This window comes from Electrona antarctica (genome assembly GCF_951216825.1).
Source record: "Electrona antarctica genome assembly, chromosome: 14".
Lineage (NCBI taxonomy): Eukaryota > Metazoa > Chordata > Actinopteri > Myctophiformes > Myctophidae > Electrona > Electrona antarctica.
Window position 1 is genome coordinate 2,208,359 of NC_136795.1, and position 24,841 is coordinate 2,233,199.

At 45.3% G+C, this 24,841-nt stretch overlaps 1 protein-coding gene across 1 annotated transcript in view; it reads right to left on the reverse strand.

Moving 5' to 3' along the window:
• Window positions 1-1,665: 1,665 nt before the first annotated feature.
• Window positions 1,666-24,841, reverse strand: part of LOC306936342 (jupiter microtubule associated homolog 1-like) — a 48,352-nt gene continuing 25,176 nt past the window's right edge. Inside the window, exons 3-5 of the mRNA XM_079519830.1 lie at window positions 14,167-14,315; window positions 11,691-11,724; window positions 1,666-3,630 (exon numbers count right to left, since the gene is read on the reverse strand). Coding sequence (XP_079375956.1) covers window positions 3,464-3,630; window positions 11,691-11,724; window positions 14,167-14,315 — 350 coding nt within the window. The 3' untranslated portion in view covers window positions 1,666-3,463. The remainder of the gene's footprint in view (window positions 3,631-11,690; window positions 11,725-14,166; window positions 14,316-24,841) is intronic.

Sequence of the window (24,841 nt, forward strand, 5' to 3'; positions counted from 1 at the left end):
ATGGTCACTAGAGTGTTTGTTAAAATAAGTCTTAAATAGCTCTATATTCTCATGGTCACTAGAGTGTTTAATAAGTCTTAAATAGCTCTATATTCTCATGGTCACTAGAGTGTTTAATAAGTCTTAAATAGCTCTATATTCTCATGGTCACTAGAGTGTTTGTTATATTCTCATGGTCACTAGAGTGTTTGTTATATTCTCATGGTCACTAGAGTGTTTGTTATATTCTCATGGTCACTAGAGTGTTTGTTCGGTAACAGGCTGGTCTCGCAGTCTTTCCAGCTGTTGAAAGTTGGTGACCGTGGACCTGAAAAAGAGCAGGTGAGACCCGTTACTGAACAAACAGTCTAAAGAGCAGGTGAGACCCGCTACTGAACAAGATCAGGTGAGACCCGTTACTGAACAAGAGCAGGTGAGACCCGTTACTGAACAAGAGCAGGTGAGACCCGTTACTGAACAAGAGCAGGTGAGACCCGCTACTGAACAAGAGCAGGTGAGACCCGTTACTGAACAAGAGCAGGTGAGACCCGCTACTGAACAAGAGCAGGTGAGACCCGCTACTGAACAAGAGCAGGTGAGACCCGTTACTGAACAAGAACAGGTGAGACCCGTTACTGAACAAGAGCAGGTGAGACCCGCTACTGAACAAGAGCAGGTGAGACCCGTTACTGAACAAGAGCAGGTGAGACCCGTTACTGAACAAGAGCAGGTGAGACCCGCTACTGAACAAGAGCAGGTGAGACCCGCTACTGAACAAGAGCAGGTGAGACCCGTTACTGAACAAGAGCAGGTGAGACCCGCTACTGAACAAGAGCAGGTGAGACCCGCTACTGAACAAGAGCAGGTGAGACCCGTTACTGAACAAGAGCAGGTGAGACCCGCTACTGAACAAGAGCAGGTGAGACCCGCTACTGAACAAGAGCAGGTGAGACTGAACAAGAGAGACCCGCTACTGAACAAGAGCAGGTGAGACCCGCTACTGAACAAGAGCAGGTGAGACCCGCTACTGAACAAGAGCAGGTGAGACCCGCTACTGAACAAGAGCAGGTGAGACCCGCTACTGAACAAGAGCAGGTGAGACCCGCTACTGAACAAGAGCAGGTGAGACCCGCTACTGAACAAGAGCAGGTGAGACCCGCTACTGAACAAGAGCAGGTGAGACCCGCTACTGAACAAGAGCAGGTGAGACCCGCTACTGAACAAACAGTCTAAAGAGAAGGTGAGACCCGTTACTGAACAAACAGTCTAAAGAGCAGGTGAGACCCGTTACTGAACAAACAGTCTAAAGAGAAGGTGAGACCCGTTACTGAACAAACAGTCTAAAGAGCAGGTGAGACCCGTTACTGAACAAACAGTCTAAAGAGCAGGTGAGACCCGCTACTGAACAAACAGTCTAAAGAGCAGGTGAGACCCGTTACTGAACAAACAGTCTAAAGAGCAGGTGAGACCCGTTACTGAACAAACAGTCTAAAGAGCAGGTGAGACCCGCTACTGAACAAACAGTCTATAATAGCAATAATTACTATTGCTATTAACCATCTTAACGACTCTTTTTAATGTAACCAAACCAATAATAAAATAGCACTTTTAATAATCCGGAAACGCAAGACAAATATGTTTTCTGGTGTTGAAATGACAAAACAAAACAAAAAACTCAGCCACAACAAATTCATATCAATCTTTATTGTACTTAGAAATCCACGCATCAAATCTTTTTCTGTCTTTTCTTTTTTTCATTACTTTTTCCTTTCTTTATCATTTACAACAGGGAATGAGGCACAAGCTAGATGACTTCATTCATGCCTTCTCCTGCAGGGATGGCTGACATGGAAGAGGAGGAGGAGGAGGAGGGAGAGAGATACATAAAGTGCTTTTGTCAACAGTTTTTTTTTCTTCTTTTTAATAGAAAAAGGATAAAAAAAAAACCCAAAAGGTTTGAGGGTGGAGGAGGTGGGAGGATGGTGGTGGGTGTGGCGAGGAGTGTGTGGTGTGTGAGAGGGTGAGGGAGGGAGTGATGAAGGGGAGACAGAGAGAGAGAGGTCAAATTCCAATACCCAAACGTAGGCATGCACCGATATGAAAACTGTGGGCCGATAGCGATACAAATACAGATATTTGTCATTTATTTCGTTTTCATTGTTATTTATTCAGCCTTTTGTGGTTTAGTGTTAACTTATTTGCCGATATGCCGATGGAATTCTACGGGGCAAAGTATCAGCCCGCTACCGAGCCGACATACAGCCGATACTTCCTTCTGTGTTCCCTAGCAGCCACGTGTCTGCTTGTGGACGCAACGACAACACAAAGGACAAGCGAGGAGGCTCCGCAGGCCACTTGGAGAGAGGATGCATCAAGCGAGGAGGCTCCGCAGGCCACTTGGAGAGAGGATACATCAACCGGTTGCGACGTCGGCCACCCCTCCTATATCCGCTCGCTGTGTCTGTTTGAGGCGAGGTTCCGCGGCCCGCCAAACTGCTTTCATCGGTTGAGATTTACACGATACTTCTGTATTTATCGGTTGTTTGATTGGTTCAGGCTACGTCGCAACGCGATGGCCGACGGCTCCACATCAGAACCGTTTTGTGCGCGATATCGCCTGTCGGAACGCTCGCTCTTTGCCTGTGCAGATGAGGTGTGACGATACTAACTATGTGTCATCTTGTTCTCCGGGGCACGCCACTTTAACTGAATTGTCACACACACGTCACCCAGTACAGTTAGGACCAGACCGAGGGTCTCCGAAACTCACAACAGTTGCCGACCCGTGGCTTCAAACCGACGCCGAGCATTCCCCGATCCGTCACACGACTAAAAGTCCAGTCCAAGCAAAATGATTCGCGATGCAATCGACCGGCTTGCGACCTGCAACCACTTTGCAACAGAATCCCCCAAAACTGCACCGACCTGCAACGGGGCAATTCGAGACCTGGCGCTGCGATTTCTCTCTCTCTCTCTAGTGGCAGCGGTGGCCGAACGGATAGCGGCGCGGTCTTGATACCGGAAGGTTCCTAGTTCGAATCAGCCGTCCGACACGTTAAAATTACCACCGTTGAAGTGCCCTTGAACAAGGCATTGAACCACTACGATGAAATGTGTTCTATGAGCAGGGCCTGGCTGGAAACAAGTTCTTGAGCTTAGCCCAGATACCCTGGGTAAATATAGATTTCATTTCATTTCATTTCTCTCTCTCTCTCTCTCTGTAACATCACGTAACGCATTTCGTCGCTTCGCGAATCACTGGCTGCGTGCGGGCTGGGCTTAAAGGAGGGCGAGGAAATGAAAACGAGTAGGGGGGAGGATTCAAGGATAGAAGTTTAATGTTGGAATTTGGCTAAAGAGAGTGGAGAGAGAGAGAGAGAGAGATAGGTGGAAGGGGTATAGGTGGGGGTTATTTTAATCTTTCCAAAAATAAAAAAGCGTTCCAATGTAAAATAAGGGAGTGGTGTGTGTGTCTCTCTCTCTCTCAGCCCAGGACGAGGCTGGATTTGCCCCCTGGGGGGTTTCTCCGGCTCTGGGGGTTCTGGGGGGCGGCGGCGGCGGGTTCGGGCGTAGCGACCCCCGACGGGGCGGACGGCTCTGGGGTCTCCTTCTGCTCCTCCTGCTCCACGTCCCCCTCCTCCTGGGGGCTCTCTGAAAGAGAGACAATAACATAAAACATAATTAACTCAAACTGTATCGTGTGCGTTTACAAAAGTAACTAAAACCAACTGAAATTAGACAAAACGCCCTTAGATTTTGTTTGCGGATGCAGTCGGCGGTTCATCTGTAACAGAAATTACATTTTAAAATGGTATATTTTACGTTTTTATTACACAATACTTACCTATTCAATCCTGAACCTGACAAATAATCCAAAGTATTACCAAAAAAAAACTAAAACTAACACTAAAACTAATATAAACGAATTAAAACTAAATAGCATTTACAAAAATATACAGGTTCTTGCTTTACATAATTATGATCCTGGGTTACTATTTCTATGTATTTGATGCATTTAAGTCCCTCTGAGTCTGGATTAAGAGCGTCTGATAAATGCCTAACCTGTAGCCTAATTGTAGAAACAAAAAGACGTAAAAAAACACTGGCCCATGCTTGAACTTTTCCTAAATATAAATTCAAGACTGATTTTTGTGTTTGTTTTCTGCATGTTGCCATGCTGCCGATGTCACTTCCTTTGTTTTTAGTCTTTTGTTTAGGTTTTTTTTTTTTTATGTTTTTTCTTGTGGCTTTCGCCTTTTTATTTTATTTTATATTTTTTTATGGAGGGACAGACAGTAGGCTGACAGGAAATGGGGAGAGAGATGGGGGGGGGGTGACCTGCAGTAAAGGCCGTCGGGATCGGGAGTCGAACCCGCGGCACACTGCCAGACTGGATTACCAGCCAAGGTGCCTGGACCGCTGAGCCATGGCCCAGGCCAGGTTGGTGCCTTGCATAGTTTCCTTCCTTCGCCATCGGTGTGTGTGAATGGGTGAATGCCATTTTTAAATAGATGAAGTAGGGGGGGGGGGTGACCTGCAGTAAAGGCCGTCGGGATCGGGAGTCGAACCCGCGGCACACTGCCAGACTGGATTACAGGTACCAGCCAAGGTGCCTGGACCACTGAGCCACGGCCCAGGATATTTGGTTTAGTTTTAAATTGGTGGCATCAAAGTCCAAGTCCATGAGCTTGAAAACAAACGACGACCAACAACTGTTTTAGTTTATTACGAGTGCCGCCGACTGAGTAACAATTTAACCTTTGCAGAAGTTCACAAGATGCAATAATAATAATTATACAGCCAAGGCAGTTCTCACAAACAACCACTAGAGGGCACAAGTGGACACATTTCTAGGGAGGTTGATGACAAGGCATATGTCCATTTAATTTATTAATTTGGTCTAGATACTTTAGAAAACAAATTGTACATTGTCTACTTTTTTTTTTAAATGTATGCAATATTATGAGTCCAGCCTTATTATGTCTTGTACACATTTCCACACTTCCACAGGTCTGAAAAACCGTCCTTCATAAAGCCATCCTGTCCAGACCTGCTTTAACCCATTCTGGGCGGGAACCCCTTTTGGTGTTTTAAACATAGTTATAATTTAGCTGTTGAAAAATAGCAGATCTACAAGCTCATAGCGCGCCACCGAGTGGCGCGCTACGAGCTTGTAGGTCTGCTATTTTTGAAAAGAAAATTTGGAATATATATTTTTTCAGAACGAACTTTTTTTAACTCAAATCTTTGCTTCTGGGGGGTTCCTGGAACAACATTTTCAGATGAGGGGTCGGAGGCCAATTACAGATCATTTTTGGGGTCTTTGACATGAAATATTGAGCACCACTGATACAGAAACATGAGGTATTTCAGAATACATTTTTTTTAATTTCGACGTCAGGCCCAAATGGGTTAAGTGAATTACAGTGGACATGATATAATGATTTGTCCTTCAACAGCGAGCACTCCGTTGAGGCTGGCCTGCTCTGCGCTGTGAAGAACAGGCCCCTTGTTCTCCGTTAAGACCCTAAAAATAGCCCCACAGACCACATGTTGAAGTGAACCCAAAGGTACTCCAAGTTCTGTTCTGGCCCCACAGTGGTGGAATGAACTCCCCACTGATGTTAGGACAGCAGAGTCACTGCCCATATTTCGCCGCAGGTTGAAAACCCACCTCTTCAGGAAACACTACCCTTCCTCTCTGCCTGACCTACTTGTTGTTAACTAGTTGTACGAACGCTTGTTTTCTATTGTTGTATTGTTTATTGGATCTTGTTTAGTCGATACACTTAATTGTTTTAGCTCATGCTCATTTGATTTAGCTATTTTGTCTCATCTGTTTAAGGAAATAGGTAGCTGATATATTGCACTTTTACCTTAGCGCTAGGTATACTCTTGGTTGCTTGTTTTTGCAGAAAATGCACTAAAGACTTCTGGTGATTAGTAGTTTTTGTTCCCTACCTATGTTGAATACACTTATTGTAAGTCGCTTTGGATAAAAGCGTCTGCTAAATGACTGTAATGTAATGTAATGTAATGTAATGTTATATTGTATGTTACGCCATAGTAACCCTTTGCTCATTGAGCAGTGGGTTTCCATATCTTTTCATATCAAGGTCCATTATTTATTCTGCATTTGAGCCACGGGACCAGCATGTGACCACATTTAGCCTCTGAGACCCACGACTAAGATAAGACTGTGTCCACAGTTCCATAGTGTATTGATGTGGCACCATATAGGAGAGATAACAACATCAAAATAACAATTCTTCTACATTCTCCAATTTTGTACACTTCTTGTAAATTAATGAATGCAGATATTTAACAATAATGTGACTCTTGAGAGCCAAAATGAAACCAAATGGATTTGGTATAATTTTATACTCTCAAGAGTAAAAGCTCTAATAAGGGTCTATTTGGAATGATGAAATCTCATTAGAATACATGTTTTTGGATGGTAAATGGTGCATTTATAACCCAATGAGCTTTACATAGATTGAACATTACATTCTGTGCATTACATTCACCCATTCACACACCGATGGCAGCGGAAACCATGCAAGGCACCAATCTGCACATCAGGATGTTTGTAATCATCCTTAGAACCTTAGAAATACCCCCAGTATGTGATAATCAACATACTGGGAAATCCAGAACTATGGGAGCGTTTGCTTTTTGTGTCAATGACGGAGGCGTGCCGTGTCTGGTGGCCTTGAGCCACGTGAGGCACCGCCGAGCGAGTCGCCGCGCCGAGCGTTGCGACGGCCATCAGCGCCGTCCGAGTTACGTCCCGATAGGCAGAGAATAGTATATATTAGTAGCCCCTAGTTTCCAATTTTCCATGCACCGACAATAGAGTTGGAAATGACACGTTCAGCAGGGGGAGTCCTTGACCAGGCTATGTCTGCACCACCACACTGCATGCGTGCAGTCAAGGGGGAGTCCTTGACCAAGATGGGACCCGGTGCCTCCCTGCTTGGCACTCAGCAGGCTGGATCACCTGCTTTGACTGTTATCAACCCATAATCACCAATATGTTCTAATCAAGACCATGCAATGGAGCCAGTATCATATGGACCTTTCCTACATACTGCCTACCGCGAGTAGGCGACTCAAACACGGAAGTGAAATTACTGCCGCCGAAGCAAAAACATTGTGAAACTGCGCTACAACAACTTTGCATTATGTTTACTTACGTGGCCGGTGAAGACGTTAGATCAGACAATGGCTGACAACAACAACGTCAATACTACTCAATAGGTAGGAAATGTGTACATTGCGTGGTCTTGATAAGTAACCTACTGGTGATTATGGGTCGATAACATTCGATTTCCGCTAGTTGGATTGGGAGTAAGTTCCTGAGACATACTAGTGTCATGTCCAGGCCAGGGACTACGGTCCTGTACATCCACAGCTCACACTACAGAAGCAGGAGAGGCTCCTGCCCGATGGGCCTCATGGACACATGGCTCTGCCCGATGGGCCTCATGGACACATGGCTCTGCCCGATGGGCCTCATGGACACATGGCTCTGCCCGATGGGCCTCATGGACACATGGCTCTGCCCGATGGGCCTCATGGACACATGGCTCTGCCCGATGGGCCTCATGGACACATGGCTCTGCCCGATGGGCCTCATGGACACATGGCTCGGCCCGATGGGCCTCATGGACACATGGCTCGGCCCGATGGGCCTCATGGACACATGGCTCTGCCCGATGGGCCTCATGGACACATGGCTCTGCCCGATGGGCCTCATGGACACATGGCTCTGCCCGATGGGCCTCATGGACACATGGCTCGGCATGGCTTACTTAGGCTGAGCTCACACCTTTCATGCAATTCTCTGTGCTCGTTGGGTGTTGTGTCATGGCCGCCCAGCGGCCCAATGCATTTCCAATGGAGGTCACATGGTTTGACCCAACATTGTGTTGTGTGAGGGGGAGGGGCGCAGTCGTCCGCCCCTCCCCCTCACACAACACAATGTTGGGTCAAACCATGTGACCTCCATTGGAAATGCATTGGGCCGCTGGGCGGCCATGACACAACACCCAACGAGCACAGAGAATTGCATGAAAGGTGTGAGCTCAGCCTTAGGCTGAGCTCACACCTTTCATGCAATTCTCGTGCTCGTTGGATGCTCGTTGTGTTGTGTCATGGCCGCCCAATGTATTTCCAATGGAGGTCACATGGTTTGACCCAACATTGTGTTGTGTGAGGGGGAGGGGCGCACGACTGCGCCCCTCCCCCTCACACAACACAATGTTTGGTCAAACCATGTGACCTCCATTGGAAATGCATTGGGCCGCTGGGCGGCCATGACACAACACCCAACGAGCACAGAGAATTGCATGAACCGTGTGAGTGCACCCTTAGACCCAAGGCTTGTTGCAGTACAGTATTCACTATAGGCGAGTGGGCGTTCACATCAAACAGGAGAGGCGTGTTCTCTGTGATGACATCATGAGTGGGAGGAGGTTTGTAACGTGTCGGAAATGCACAGAGGAGGACATTGTGTTTGGAGGCTCTTATGTGTTAATCCATTTTGACCTGGGAACGATTCTACAAATGCCTTCTAAATCCTGACAGTTTTCTGAAAAAGCTATGTTTTGATGATTTTTCAAAAATAGCAGACCTACAAGCTCGTAGCGCGCCACTCGGTGGCGCGCTATGAGCTTGTAGATCTGCTATTTTTCAATAGCTAAAGCATAGCATAATGCTAACACCAAAAGGGGTTCCCGCCTAAAATGGGTTAAAACCCAGTCATGTGTTCATCTAAAACAGACTAACACGCAGATTTAAGGTAGAATTACTCAAGTAACTTTCTGAATAAACTGTACTAACTTTACTAAACTAGCAGTTTAATGCAATATACCTTTCCCTTTTACTCAAGTATATTTGTTTAGTGATTAGTTAAACATAGCAGTCTATAACTCAGTACTTCAGTAGTCTAGTGTTTAGTGATTAGTTAAACATAGCAGTCTATAACTCAGTACTTCAGTAGTCTAGTGTTTAGTGATTAGTTAAACATATCAGTCTATAACTCAGTACTTCAGTAGTCTAGTGTTTAGTGATTAGTTAAACATATCAGTCTATAACTCAGTACTTCAGTAGTCTAGTGTTTAGTGATTAGTTAAACATATCAGTCTATAACTCAGTACTTCAGTAGTCTAGTGTTTAGTGATTAGTTAAACATAGCAGTCTATAACTCAGTACTTCAGTAGTCTAGTGTTTAGTTAAACATATCAGTCTATAACTCAGTACTTCAGTAGTCTAGTGTTTAGTTAAACATATCAGTCTATAACTCAGTACTTCAGTAGTCTAGTGTTTAGTGATTAGTTAAACATATCAGTCTATAACTCAGTACTTCAGTAGTCTAGTGTTTAGTGATTAGTTAAACATAGCAGTCTATAACTCAGTACTTCAGTAGTCTAGTGTTTAGTGATTAGTTAAACATAGCAGTCTATAACTCAGTACTTCAGTAGTCTAGTGTTTAGTTAAACATATCAGTCTATAACTCAGTACTTCAGTAGTCTAGTGTTTAGTGATTAGTTAAACATAGCAGTCTATAACTCAGTACTTCAGTAGTCTAGTGTTTAGTGATTAGTTAAACATAGCAGTCTATAACTCAGTACTTCAGTAGTCTAGTGTTTAGTTAAACATATCAGTCTATAACTCAGTACTTCAGTAGTCTAGTGTTTAGTTAAACATATCAGTCTATAACTCAGTACTTCAGTAGTCTAGTGTTTAGTTAAACATATCAGTCTATAACTCAGTACTTCAGTAGTCTAGTGTTTAGTTAAACATATCAGTCTATAACTCAGTACTTCAGTAGTCTAGTGTTTAGTGATTAGTTAAACATATCAGTCTATAACTCAGTACTTCAGTAGTCTAGTGTTTAGTGATTAGTTAAACATAGCAGTCTATAACTCAGTACTTCAGTAGTCTAGTGTTTAGTTAAACATATCAGTCTATAACTCAGTACTTCAGTAGTCTTTTCACTACATACTTTCTTACTGAAGTAATTATTTGGATGACAACGTTTACTTCTACTCGAGTCATTGTTAATTTAATGTGCATTGGTGGTGTGTGTAATTAACACTTATTTTAACAAAAACAACTTTGTTTTTAACTGTTAATTAGCTCTATACGGTCACTGTGATGGCAATCATTGCTATAGACATCAAAAAGGGCCCGTCAGGTCAAACCCACAATGCAATACTTGCACACAAAGTCACAAACATCAGTAGCATTAAGGTTATTAAAAAAATAATCCCCACCAATTCCATCCCCCCCACCCCCACCTATTTCAAATCCCAAGTGCGTTTGTCTCATATGTAATGCCAGCTATTTCAAAGCCCCCTGTGTGAAACTCATTTCTTAAACTATTTCGGTGGGTAGATCTTGTTGAGCTGGTCAGATTGATGTTGAGCTGGTCAGATTGATGTTGAGCTGGTCAGATTGATGTTGAGCTGGTCAGATTGATGTTGAGCTGGTCAGATTGATGTTGAGCTGGTCAGATTGATGTTGAGCTGGTCAGATTGATGTTGAGCTGGTCAGATTGATGTTGAGCTGGTCAGATTGGTGTTGAGCTGGTCAGATTGATGTTGAGCTGGTCAGATTGATGTTGAGCTGGTCAGATTGATGTTGAGCTGGTCAGATTGATGTTGAGCTGGTCAGATTGATGTTGAGCTGGTCAGATTGATGTTGAGCTGGTCAGATTGATGTTGAGCTGGTCAGATTGATGTTGAGCTGGTCAGATTGATGTTGAGCTGGTCAGATTGATGTTGAGCTGGTCAGATTGATGTTGAGCTGGTCAGATTGATGTTGAGCTGGTCAGATTGATGTTGAGCCAGCGATGATTTGTAAATGTACCGTCAGCCGTGCTGTTTTTAACCCTCGTCATCATCTTGTGAGCCGTGCTTTTTCTTAACCCTCCATTTTCTTAACCCTCCGTTTTCTTAACCCTCCGTTATCTGAGATTGCGCTCCGTTAAGACACCTGGACGTTAATAAATATCTCTTCATAAGGCAGATTGAAGGAACACAGCTGCTCCGCACCACAACACGACCCAGCACACCCACGCACCACTTCAAACCCCAAACATCAAAGGCATCGTGCGGACGCGCGCGCGCGCGCGGACGGACGGACGAAAGCGGAGGGAACACGAGGTGTGCATGTGTGTCGTCCGTTAAAAAGAAAGCCGAGCCAAACGATAACGCCGCGGCATTCAAGGAGTTTAGGAGCCATAGCGGGAGGCAGGGGGGCGGGAGGGTAGAGCAGCCGGATGGGAACTGTGAGGTTCCCGGTTCGATCCCTGTGGGCTCCCCCAGAGTTAGTGTCCAAGTGTCCTTGAGCAAGACTCTGAACCCCTAATCGCTCCTGATGTGCAGGTTGGTGCCTTGCATGGTTTCCTTCGCCATCGGTGGGTGAATGTGTGTGTGAATGCCATTTTTAAATAGCTGAAGTATAACATAATGCTTACAACTAAATGGAGCGGTCTACCATGAAGCTATTCACTGTGACCAGCAGACACTAATACGAGTCATGAGAGGACTGTTTGGTGGCACGAGGGAGAACGTATGAGAGAGAGAGAGAGAGAGAGAGAGAGAGAGACAGACAGACAGAGAGCGAGACAGACAGACAGACAGACAGACAGACAGACAGACAGACAGACAGACAGACAGACAGACAGACAGACAGACTCTTACCATCATTTTGTTCTTGGCCATTCTCTTTCTCTTCCTGCAATGAGAAACAACAAAGTGTCAGTCAAAAAGGTTCCACCAATCAGCTTCAAGCACAGAAAGACACACATGGTTTCACCCAATCAGCTTCAAGCACAGAAAGGAACACATGGTTTCACCCAATCAGGAACACAAAAAACGTGTTTGTCTCCAACTTCCAAGTGTCAAAAGGGGACTTTTAGAGCGGTTTCACTGTGCATGATGTGATGCAAGTCCATATTTGTGGCTGATTTATGTGGAGTTACGTCAGGGCAAAGATAACGATACCATCCACACACAGAGATACGTCAGGGCAAAGATAACGATACCATCCACACACAGAGATACGTCAGGGCAAAGATAACGATACCATCCACACACAGAGATACGTCAGGGCAAAGATAACGATACCATCCACACACAGAGATACGTCAGGGCAAAGATAACGATACCATCCACACACAGAGATACGTCAGGGCAAAGATAACGATACCATCCACACACAGAGATACGTCAGGGCAAAGATAACGATACCATCCACACACAGAGATACGTCAGGGCAAAGATAACGATACCATCCACACACAGAGATACGTCAGGGCAAAGATAACGATACCATCCACACACAGAGATACGTCAGGGCAAAGATAACGATACCATCCACACACAGAGATACGTCAGGGCAAAGATAACGATACCATCCACACACAGAGATACGTCAGGGCAAAGATAACGATACCATCCACACACAGAGATACGTCAGGGCAAAGATAACGATACCATCCACACACAGAGATACGTCAGGGCAAAGATAACGATACCATCCACACACAGAGATACGTCAGGGCAAAGATAACGATACCATCCACACACAGAGATACGTCAGGGCAAAGATAACGATACCATCCACACACAGAGATACGTCAGGGCAAAGATAACGATACCATCCACACACAGAGATACGTCAGGGCAAAGATAACGATACCATCCACACACAGAGATACGTCTTCTTCAGATAAGAACTAAGACCATTTCAGTCAAAACGTTTACAGATAAAGTGTTGACTGGAAGCCCTTTAACCCATTTAGAAAAGGCCTTCTGAAAGACACCCGGAAACCAGAGGTCTTTCTGAGAAAGTTCACAGAATGGAAAGTACAGAAAAAGACTACAAAACTACAAGGAGACATGCACGCGTTCCCTAAAAAGACTACAAAACTACAAGGAGACGTGCACGCATTCCCTAAAAAGACTACAAAACTACAAGGAGACGTGCACGCGTTCCCTAAAAAGACTACAAAACTACAAGGAGACGTGCACGGCACGCGTTCCCTAAAAAGACTACAAAACTACAAGGAGACGTGCACGCATTCCCTAAAAAGACTACAAAACTACAAGGAGACGTGCATGCATTCCTTAAAAAGACTACAAAACTACAAGGAGACGTGCACGCATTCCTTAAAAAGACTACAAAACTACAAGGAGACGTGCATGCATTCCTTAAAAAGACTACAAAACTACAAGGAGACGTGCACGCCTCCGCGTCATTTTAGATTCTAGCTACAGTATATAAGGTGCGAGACCATTGAGAGCTTTATAAGCAAGTAACATATTTATTAAAAACCAATCCTAAAAACAACCGGGAGCCAGTGTAGTGAAGCTAAAACTGGACTAATATGTTGTGACCCACCGTGAATGGGAGACAGTCATTGGATTATTTTTCATGTCATGTGTAAGCAGGGAATCATAGCTTCAAATTGACATATTGGTTGTTCAGTTTGACCCACCGGCTTTGGAGATATGGTTTATAGAGTAATGTCTTGCAGAAAACAGCGAGTTGAGAAAACAGGCTTGAAAAGGTTCACTTCTGTGGACTCTAACATTACACCTAGCTACATGTTTAAGCATTTATTTCATATTTACATGTCGATTTCAGCTCTGACACTTATTTCAGACATGCTCTAGTATGTCTAGAAGAGTCTGCCTGTGCTATTAACTCATACAAAAATAGTTTTTCTCCTCTGGTGAAAATCTGGAATTTGCGCGATGGCAGGCTCTCAGTCAAATCTGGTCACATATCTAGGCAGGCAGTCATAATAGGTAGGAAGGTGTGAGACCATCGAGAGCTTTATAAGCAAGTAAAATATATTTTTAACCCATTCTGGGCGGGAACCCCTTTTGGCGTTTTAACTAAGCATTATGTTATACTTTAGCTATTGAAAAATAGCAGATCTACAAGCTCATAGCGCGCCACCGAGTGGCGTGCTACGAGCTTGTAGGTCTGCTATTTTTGAAAAATCGTGAAAATGCGGCACAAATCTTTGAATAAATATTCTTTCAGAGCGAACGTTTTTTTTTATTTTGACGTCAGGCCTAAATGGGTTAAATCAATCGGGAGCCAGTGTAGTGAAGCTAAAACTGGCCTCATATGTTCTCTCATCTTAGTAGGACTGTGTGGTCTTACCTCTTGTCTCTGCTGCCAGATGAGAGCTGCTCCAGAGTTGTGGATGGTGGTCAGCTCGGGCTCGTTGTTCTTGGGGAACAGCAGTGGCTGCTGGACTCGTCTCAGAGGCGCAGAGGGCTCGCCGCACAGCGTGCCTGTCGGTGTACCCGCTAGGGAAACACAACACAAACAACAACACACCGTCAACAACACAAACACACACACAGCGTGCCTGTCGGTGTACCCGCTAGGGAAACACAACACAAACAACAACACACCGTCAACCACACAAACACACACACAGCGTGTCTGTCGGTGTACCCGCTAGGGAAACACAACACAAACAACAACACACCGTCAACAACACAAACACACACACAGCGTGTCTGTCGGTGTACCCGCTAGAGGAAACAACAACACAAACAACAACACACCGTCAACAACACAAACACACACACACAGCGTGTCTGTCGGTGTACCCGATAGGGAAACACAACACAAACAACAACACACCGTCAACAACACAAACACACACACAGCGTGTTTGTCGGTGTACCCGCTAGAGGAAACAACAACACAAACAACAACACACCGTCAACACAAACACACACACAGCGTGCCTGTTGGTGTACCCGCTAGGGAAACACAACACACCGTCAACAACACAAACACACACACAGCGTGCCTGTTGGTGTACCAGCTAGGGAAACACAACAACACACCGTCAACAACACAAACACACACACAGCGTGCCTGTTGGTGTACCCGCTAGGGAAACACAACAACACACCGTCAACAACACAAACACACACACAGCGTGCCTGTTGGTGTACCAGCTAGGGAAACACAACACACCGTCAACAACACAAACACACACACAGCGTGCCTGTTGGTGTACCAGCTAGGGAAACACAACACACCGTCAACAACACAAACACACACAGCGTGCCTGTTGGTGTACCAGCTAGGGAAACACAACAACACACCGTCAACAACACAAACACACACAGCGTGCCTGTTGGTGTACCCGCTAGAGGAAACACAACAACACACCGTCAACAACACAAACACACACACACAGCGTGCCTGTTGGTGTACCCGCTAGAGGAAACACAACAACACACCGTCAACAACACAAACAAACACACACCGTCCAACACATGTGGAAACAAACTGAAACTCCCCGTTGCAGTTAGAACTGTAGACTCACTCCCAATCTCACTAATCTGATTTAATTACAAATGTAAAACAGACCTTAGCTTAGCCATAGCCTTGATGACCTTGCAGGCTTATGTAGAGGTTAAAATGTCATTTAGATGGCATGATATTTAGACAGATGCCAGGTTCCTGTGTTGACCTGGCATCCTACATGATATTTAGACAGATGCCAGGTTCCTGTGTTGACCTGGCATCCTACATGATATTTAGACAGATGCCAGGTTCCTGTGTTGACCTGGCATCCTACATGATATTTAGACAGATGCCAGGTTCATGTGTTGACCTGGCATCCTACATGATATTTAGACAGATGCCAGGTTCCTGTGTTGACCTGGCATCCTACATGATATTTAGACAGATGCCAGGTTCATGTGTTGACCTGGCATCCTACATGATATTTAGACAGATGCCAGGTTCCTGTGTTGACCTGGCATCCTACATGATATTTAGACAGATGCCAGGTTCATGTGTTGACCTGGCATCCTACATGATATTTAGACAGATGCCAGGTTCATGTGTTGACCTGGCATCCTACAGTATGACAGATGCCAGGTTCATGTGTTGACCTGGCATCCTACAGTTTGTATATTTAGACAGATGCCAGGTTCCTGTGTTGACCTGGCATCCTCCAGGTTCATGTGTTGACCTGGCATCCTACAGGTTCCTGTGTTGACCTGGCATCCTACATGATATTTAGACAGATGCCAGGTTCCTGTGTTGACCTGGCATCCTACATGATATTTAGACAGATGCCAGGTTCCTGTGTTGACCTGGCATCCTACAGTTAGACAGATGCCAGGTTCCTGTGTTGACCTGGCATCCTCCAGGTTCATGTGTTGACCTGGCATCCTACAGGTTCCTGTGTTGACCTGGCATCCTACAGGTTCATGTGTTGACCTGGCATCCTACAGGTTCCTGTGTTGACCTGGCATCCTACATGATATTTAGACAGATGCCAGGTTCCTGTGTTGACCTGGCATCCTACATGATATTTAGACAGATGCCAGGTTCCTGTGTTGACCTGGCATCCTACAGTTAGACAGATGCCAGGTTCCTGTGTTGACCTGGCATCCTACAGACAGATGCCAGGTTCCTGTGTTGACCTGGCATCCTACATGATATTTAGACAGATGCCAGGTTCCTGTGTTGACCTGGCATCCTACAGACAGATGCCAGGTTCCTGTGTTGACCTGGCATCCTACAGCATGATATTTAGACAGATGCCAGGTTCCTGTGTTGACCTGGCATCCTACAGCATGATATTTAGACAGATGCCAGGTTCCTGTGTTGACCTGGCATCCTACAGCATGATATTTAGACAGATGCCAGGTTCCTGTGTTGACCTGGCATCCTACAGCATGATATTTAGACAGATGCCAGGTTCCTGTGTTGACCTGGCATCCTACAGACAGATGCCAGGTTCCTGTGTTGACCTGGCATCCTACATGATATTTAGACAGATGCCAGGTTCCTGTGTTGACCTGGCATCCTACATGATATTTAGACAGATGCCAGGTTCATGTGTTGACCTGGCATCCTACAGTTAGACAGATGCCAGGTTCCTGTGTTGACCTGGCATCCTACAGTTAGACAGATGCCAGGTTCCTGTGTTGACCTGGCATCCTACAGTTAGACAGATGCCAGGTTCCTGTGTTGACCTGGCATCCTACAGTTTGACTGGCAGGTTCATGTGTTGACCTGGCATCCTACAGTTTGACTGGCAGGTTCATGTGTTGACCTGGCATCCTCCAGACAGATGCCAGGTTCCTGTGTTGACCTGGCATCCTCCAGTTTGACTGCCAGGTTCCTGTGTTGACCTGGCATCCTCCAGTTTGACTGCCAGGTTCCTGTGTTGACCTGGCATCCTACAGGTTCCTGTGTTGACCTGGCATCCTACAGTTTGGTTCCTGTGTTGACCTGGCATCCTACAGTTTGGTTCCTGTGTTGACCTGGCATCCTACAGTTTGGTTCCTGTGTTGACCTGGCATCCTACAGTTTGGTTCCTGTGTTGACCTGGCATCCTACAGTTTGGTTCATGTGTTGACCTGGCATCCTACAGGTTCCTGTGTTGACCTGGCATCCTACAGTTTGGTTCATGTGTTGACCTGGCATCCTCCAGTTTGGTTCCTGTGTTGACCTGGCATCCTACAGGTTCCTGTGTTGACCTGGCATCCTACAGTTTGGTTCATGTGTTGACCTGGCATCCTCCAGTTTGGTTCCTGTGTTGACCTGGCATCCTACAGTTTGGTTCATGTGTTGACCTGGCATCCTCCAGTTTGGTTCATGTGTTGACCTGGCATCCTCCAGTTTGGTTCCTGTGTTGACCTGGCATCCTCCAGGTTCCTGTGTTGACCTGGCATCCTACAGTTCATCCTACAGGTTCCTGTGTTGACCTGGCATCCTACAGTTCATCCTACAGGTTCCTGTGTTGACCTGGCATCCTACAGTTCATCCTACAGGTTCATGTGTTGACCTGGCATCCTCCAGTTTGGTTCCTGTGTTGACCTGGCATCCTCCAGGTTCCTGTGTTGACCTGGCATCCTACAGTTCATCCTACAGGTTCCTGTGTTGACCTGGCATCCTACAGTTCATCCTACAGGTTCCTGTGTTGACCTGGCATCCTACAGGTTCCTGTGTTGACCTGGCATCCTCCAGTAGGCATCCTACAGTTTGGTTCATGTGTTGACCTGGCATCCTCCAGTTTGGTTCCTGTGTTGACCTGGCATCCTACAGTTTGGTTCATGTGTTGACCTGGCATCCTCCAGTTTGGTTCATGTGTTGACCTGGCATCCTCCAGTTTGGTTCCTGTGTTGACCTGGCATCCTCCAGGTTCCTGTGTTGACCTGGCATCCTACAGTTCATCCTACAGGTTCCTGTGTTGACCTGGCATCCTACAGTTCATCCTACAGGTTCCTGTGTTGACCTGGCATCCTACAGTTCATCCTACAGGTTCATGTGTTGACCTGGCATCCTCCAGTTTGGTTCCTGTGTTGACCTGGCATCCTCCAGGTTCCTGTGTTGACCTGGCATCCTACAGTTCATCCTACAGGTTCCTGTGTTGACCTGGCATCCTACAGTTCATCCTACAGGTTCCTGTGTTGACCTGGCATCCTACAGGTTCCTGTGTTGACCTGGCATCCTCCAGTAGGTTCCTGTGTTGACCTGGCATCCTACAGTTTGGTTCCTGTGTTGACCTGGCATCCGACAGTTTGGTTCCTGTGTTGACCTGGCATCCTACAGTTTGGTTCCTGTGTTGACCTGGCATCCTACAGTTTGGTTCCTGTGTTGACCTGGCATCCTACAGTTTGCATAGTTTGAAGGCATCCTACAGTTTGCATAGTTTGAAGGCATCCTACAGTTTGCATAGTTTGAAGGCATCCTACAGTTTGCATAGTTTGAAGGCATCCTACAGGTTCCTGTGTTGACCTGGCATCCTACAGGTTCCTGTGTTGACCTGGCATCCTACAGTTCATCCTACAGGTTCCTGTGTTGACCTGGCATCCTACAGTTCATCCTACAGGTTCCTGTGTTGACCTGGCATCCTACAGTTCATCCTACAGGTTCCTGTGTTGACCTGGCATCCTACAGTTTGCATAGTTTGAATTTCAAATGTATTTGTTGGATATTATACATTATCTAAATGATACGTTTTACACTGATGTTTTACCTATGATCCTAGGCCACTATTTCTATGCATTTATTGCACTACCTCGTGTTTACCTTGCTTACTGTTAAATCGCTCTGGATTAAGAGCGTCTGCTAAATGCCTGAGTTGTCCCTGTAGGTGCAGCAGCAGCACCGCTGTAACATGTCGTAGCCACTGGAACCCTGCTACACCCCCACAGGTACACATCAACAGAAAGCTGTCAAATCACCACATGAAGATGGTTTAAAACCGACAAGTGGTTCTCAAGCGGTGTGCGATCATCAAATCTTCCAATTTGAGCTCATCAACACTGCCATCAAAACTAGTGGATCAAAATAATGGTCCATCAATCAATACTCCACATACTGTATTGAAACATAAACCAGTTTCCTCAATATTTAGCACATTTTGCCAAACAAAAAAAAGCAATACAGTACTGTTAATAATAATGTCCTCTTTGAATGAGACCGGTCCGGTTAGAATGAGACCGGTCCAGTTAGAATGAGACCAGTCCAGTTTGAATGAGACCGGTCCAGTTAGAATGAGACCGGTCCGGTTAGAATGAGACCAGTCCAGTTTGAATGAGACCGGTCCAGTTTGAATGAGACCGGTCCAGTTAGAATGAGACCGGTCCAGTTAGAATGAGACCGGTCCAGTTAGAATGAGACCGGTCCAGTTAGAATGAGACCGGTCCGGTTAGAATGAGACCGGTCCAGTTTGAATGAGACCGGTCCAGTTTGAATGAGACCGGTCCAGTTAGAATGAGACCGGTCCAGTTAGAATGAGACCGGTCCAGTTTGAATGAGACCGGTCCGGTTTGAATGAGACCGGTCCAGTTAGAATGACACCGGTCCAGTTAGAATGACACCGGTCCAGTTAGAATGAGACCGGTCCAGTTAGAATGAGACCGGTCCAGTTTGAATGAGACCGGTCCGGTTTGACTGAGACCGGTCCAGTTAGAATGAGACCGGTCCAGTTAGAATGAGACCGGTCCAGTTAGAATGAGACCGGTCCAGTTAGAATGAGACCGGTCCAGTTAGAATGAGACCGGTCCGGTTTGAATGAGACCGGTCCAGGTGTGGTTGAGTTTGTGAGACATTGTGACTAGTCCCTTGGTGCGCCGTGACCACAAAAAAGGACAGAAACAAACCCCCACTGCTGTTCCACAACCGCCACCCAAATAGATTATTTTAACCCATTTAGGCCTGATGTCGAAATTTAAAAAATGTCTTTTTAAAATGTCTGTTTTTCCTGGAAAAACCTCATGTTTCTATATCAGTGGTTCTCAATATTTCATGTCAAGGACCCCAAAAATTATATGTAATTGGCCACCATCTGAAAATATGTTGTTTCAGGGAACCCCCCCAGAAGCAAAGATTTGAGTTAAAAACTGAAACTAATATAAAGATTTGAGGCACATTTTCACAATTTTTCTAAAATAGCAGACCTACAAGTTCATAGCGCGGCACTCGGTGCCGCGCTATGAACTTGTAGATCTGCTATTTTTCAATAGCTAAAGTATAACATAATGAATGCTTTAAAAACACCAAAAGGGGTTCCCGCCCAGATGGGGTTAATGTGGTGTGGATGGCCCTACTGCCCCACAATGGCTTTCTGGGGTGGGTTGGTTTTATGTGGTGTGGATGGCCCTACTGCCCCACAATGGCTTTCTGGGGTGGGTTGGTTTTATGTGGTGTGGATGGCCCTACTGCCCCACAATGGCTTTCTGGGGTGGGTTGGTTTTATGTGGTGTGGATGGCCCTACTGCCCCACAATGGCTTTCTGGGGTGGGTTGGTTTTATGTGGTGTGGATGGCCCTACTGCCCCACAATGGCTTTCTGGGGTGGGTTAGGTTTTATGACAAAAGGAAAGTGAATATGGGGAAGTGACAAAGCATGAGTCAGCATTGTATTCTATTCAGACGGTGACAAAGCATGACTCAGCCGGTGTGCTTGGTGGGGAGTCACATTATGAGAGAGAGAGAGAGAACTCTTTCCTCGGATTTCAGAATCAATTTGACCCTCGAGGGCACCTCCCCCCCTCCTTCCCCCTCTCCCTCCCTCTCCCTCCTCCCCCCCCCTCCCCGCGCCCCCCCCCCCCCCCCCCCCCCCCTCCCCCCTTCATACTGAAGTCATTTTCAGACCAGTGCTTTTCACCACAGGATGCATCCTCTCGTAGTGATTCAAGATAAAACTCCATAAATCAGCCAGCTTTCCTCCCCGACATTGATCGGTTGTTCATTAACACACACGTGCACGCACGCACGCACGCACGCACGCACGCATGCATACGTAGACCGTAGGGCATTCACTTCTAGTCATTTTTACTAGTTGACTAGTTGTTTAACTACCTGTTATGTAAAAAGAAATTGGAAATAAATATTTGTACATTTAAAAACTGTGTACATTGGTGACATTGGTGTGTACATAATGGCAGCGGTGGCCGAACGGTTTGCGGAGCGGTCTTGATACCGGAAGGTCGCCAGTTCGTATCCCCGGACCGGCACGTTAAAATTACCACCGCTGAAGTGCCCTTGAGCAAGGCATTTAACCACTACCATGAAATGTTCTATGAGCAGGGCCTGGCTGGCCCTGCCTGCTTAGTCCAGTTACCCTGGGTAAATATAGTAACTTTGCTTTACTTTGACTAAATTATTAGATAGATTACCCACTGAACATATTCACATATTTAGAACGGGTAAGGACTAGTAACTATAATCTACCTGATCTTGAGGCCTACAAAATCGGGGAAAAAATATCAACTAGTCAACTAGTGGATTTACTAGTCGACTAGTAAACTAGACTAGTAAACTAGTTGCTTAATTCCCTAGTAGACAGCACGAGAATTGCATTTTATGTAGTCATAGCACTTTATAGTATATATGTATAGTTTATATGTATAGTTTCATTATATAGATATTCCACTGTTACGTTCTTAGCTTACGCATGTTTCATGATAACTACTTTTTATGTATGTGATCTTGTGATGTATTGCCATGCTTTCTGTTCTTGCTAAATGCCTAAATTGTACTGTATGTGTGCACGCACACACGCACGCGCACACACGCTTTGTTTCCTAAACAAAACATCACAATAATGTATAATTATGATGTTTTGGCATCATAACTTTCCTGCTGTTCTTCTACATACAGCAGATCTAAGACTTTATAGCCTTTGCTTTCATGAAATATCTTCTTGAGACACTCAGGGCTTTTAAAGAGAGATGCTTCTGAACATGTATTCCATTTCTAGTTTGACAACATTCAAATGCCTTTAATATCCATTTATTGCGAACGCAGTGATTGCGAACGCAGTGAGCATTTACTATGAGACCCAGCAGATCATGTCTGTGTGTCTGTGTGTCTGTCCCGCGGTAACACCACCCGCCCACCACCAGAGGGCGCAGCTGTATCACACACAAAAACACACACACACATGCACGCACACACGCACACACACACACACACGCACGCACGCACGCACACACAAAACTTAACTTAAAAAAAACCCTAACCCTAACCCTAACCCTTAAAAAAAAAACTTAAGGAAAAACTTTAAAAGGAAAGAAAAACTTAAAGAAAACTTAACTTAAAAAAACTTAACTTAAAAAAAAAACTTTAAAAGGAAAAACTTTAAAAGGAAAGAAAAACTTAAAAAAAAAACTTTAAAAAAAACTTAACTTAAAAAAAAACTTAAAAAGGAAAAACTTTAAAAGGAAAGAAAAAATTAAAAAACACTTAACTTAAAAAAAAAACTTAAACTCAAAAAAAGAGAACTTAAAAAAAACCTTACAAAATTACGTAATTTATTCTAATTGTTGTTTTTGCAATTTACGAGCTGCGTTCGCTTCCCGCGTTCGCGCGTCTTACTTGTTTATGTATGTAGGACTTGCCTTTACCTCATGACTTAGTTAGTACTATACCAGATTTACACTGGGTGGTGGAGGGCTGCGTCACGCCCAGAGAATTATATTTTTAGAGAGTTACAGAAAAAAAGAGAGACAGGCTGGTTTCTAATCTATGGATTCATTTCCACACGAGTGAAATCGGTCCCGGTGAGTTATTCACCATCAAAAGAAAGTAGTACGCGAGTCAGATCACGCTCTGTCATGAAGGAAAGGAAAAGCCGGAGCTGAATTTTAGTCAGAAAAACATCAAAAACAACATGTGACAACAACAACATCACCACCGGGGAAATTCCTGGCTTCAAATCGTCACTCAACACCCAAATCCCATTCCCTCCTCCTCCTCCTCCTCCTCCTCCTCCTCCTCCTCCCAGAATGCAACGGGACAACAACAACAAACAGAGCTAGTAGAAAATGCCACAATGGAACATGTCCAGACACACAACCTCACTTAACCCATTTTGACCTGAGATCAGATTCTAAAAATGTCTTCTACATCCTGACAGTTTTCTGAAAAAGCTGTTTCTGTCAGTCGTTCTTCGATTTTTCAAAAAATAGCAGACCTACAAGCTCATAGCGCGCCACTCGGTGGCGCGCTATGAGCTTGTCGATCTGCTATTTTTCCAATAGCTAAAGCATAACATAATGCTAACACCAAAAGGGGTTCCCGCCCAAAATGGAATAACGACCCTGCTGCTCTGACCACAGCTGGGACATTACAGACCACAGTTTGGGGCCTAATTAATTAGTAAGTTTAACCAAATCACTGGGCAGACAACTCTTTATCTACAATAGTACAACTTTTATCCGTAAATCAACGTCCTATACTTGATCACACCACAGGCGTCGCACAAAAGCATCAAAAGTAGCAGATCTGCAAACTCGAAAAGCAGCTTGAAAAAGCTTGTAGATCTGCTACCTTTGATCCTGAAAGGTAGCAGCTTCAGTGGAGTGGACATAGACGAAGTCTCAACGTGTCCACAGCTCCACACACAGAGCAGACAACGAACCTCAACAAAGCGTCGCCCAATTCTCTCTCCTCTGACCCCAAGCAGAAAGAAAGGCAGACCGACGAGGCATTACCAAAGCAGTGTCAGGGCCCAGCCAGCGGGCAGCGTCAGGGCCCAGCCAGCGGGCAGCGGCCTCGCACTGAGGCATTACCAAAGCAGCGTCAGGGCCCAGCCAGCGGGCAGCGGCCTCGCACTGAGGCATTACCAAAGCAGCGTCAGGGCCCAGCCAGCGGGCAGCGGCCTCGCACTGCGTGCCAAGTAGGAGCCACATAAGGCAACAGCTGTAGTCCAGAAGGCTTTAGGGAGGAGGAGGAGGAGGAGGAGGAGGGGACAGATTGTGTGTGACATGAGGAAACAAAAGAGTTGAAGAGAGTTACAGTACAGCAGTAGTAGCCATTTTGACCAGCTAATGGAGTAGTGGAGAGATCATTCTGCATTGTTTAGACTCACTGTGTCTAGACTCAACAACAGGTCCTTTTATAGAGGCTGTGTGCATGCATAGAGTGAGTGGCAAATAACTACCGTGGCTTTAAACAGACAACATCAACGTGCTTGAATTAAACCTTTCTTAAAGTCTCTCACAAAAACAAATAAGAGTAACTAAAATGAACTGGACAGCCAACTGTGCTGCACAATTATTGCTCAAATGTAGAAATGAGATCGCACAGGTGTGTGTCTGAATCTAGATCGCAATCTTTATTATTGAGTGGTGTAAACCACTCCTACAACTGGCTTTGTTAGTTTACGCGTCTGTCTGTTTGTCTGTCTGTCTGTTCGTACCAAAAAATGAGCATGGGTGCTATGGTCACCCAGTTCACACGGGTGTGATTTCATTACGTCAGACATTACGTCAGACCACAGCTGATCAGTCTATATAAGACCTTACACCACTCGGTTCACACGGGTGTGATTTTATTAA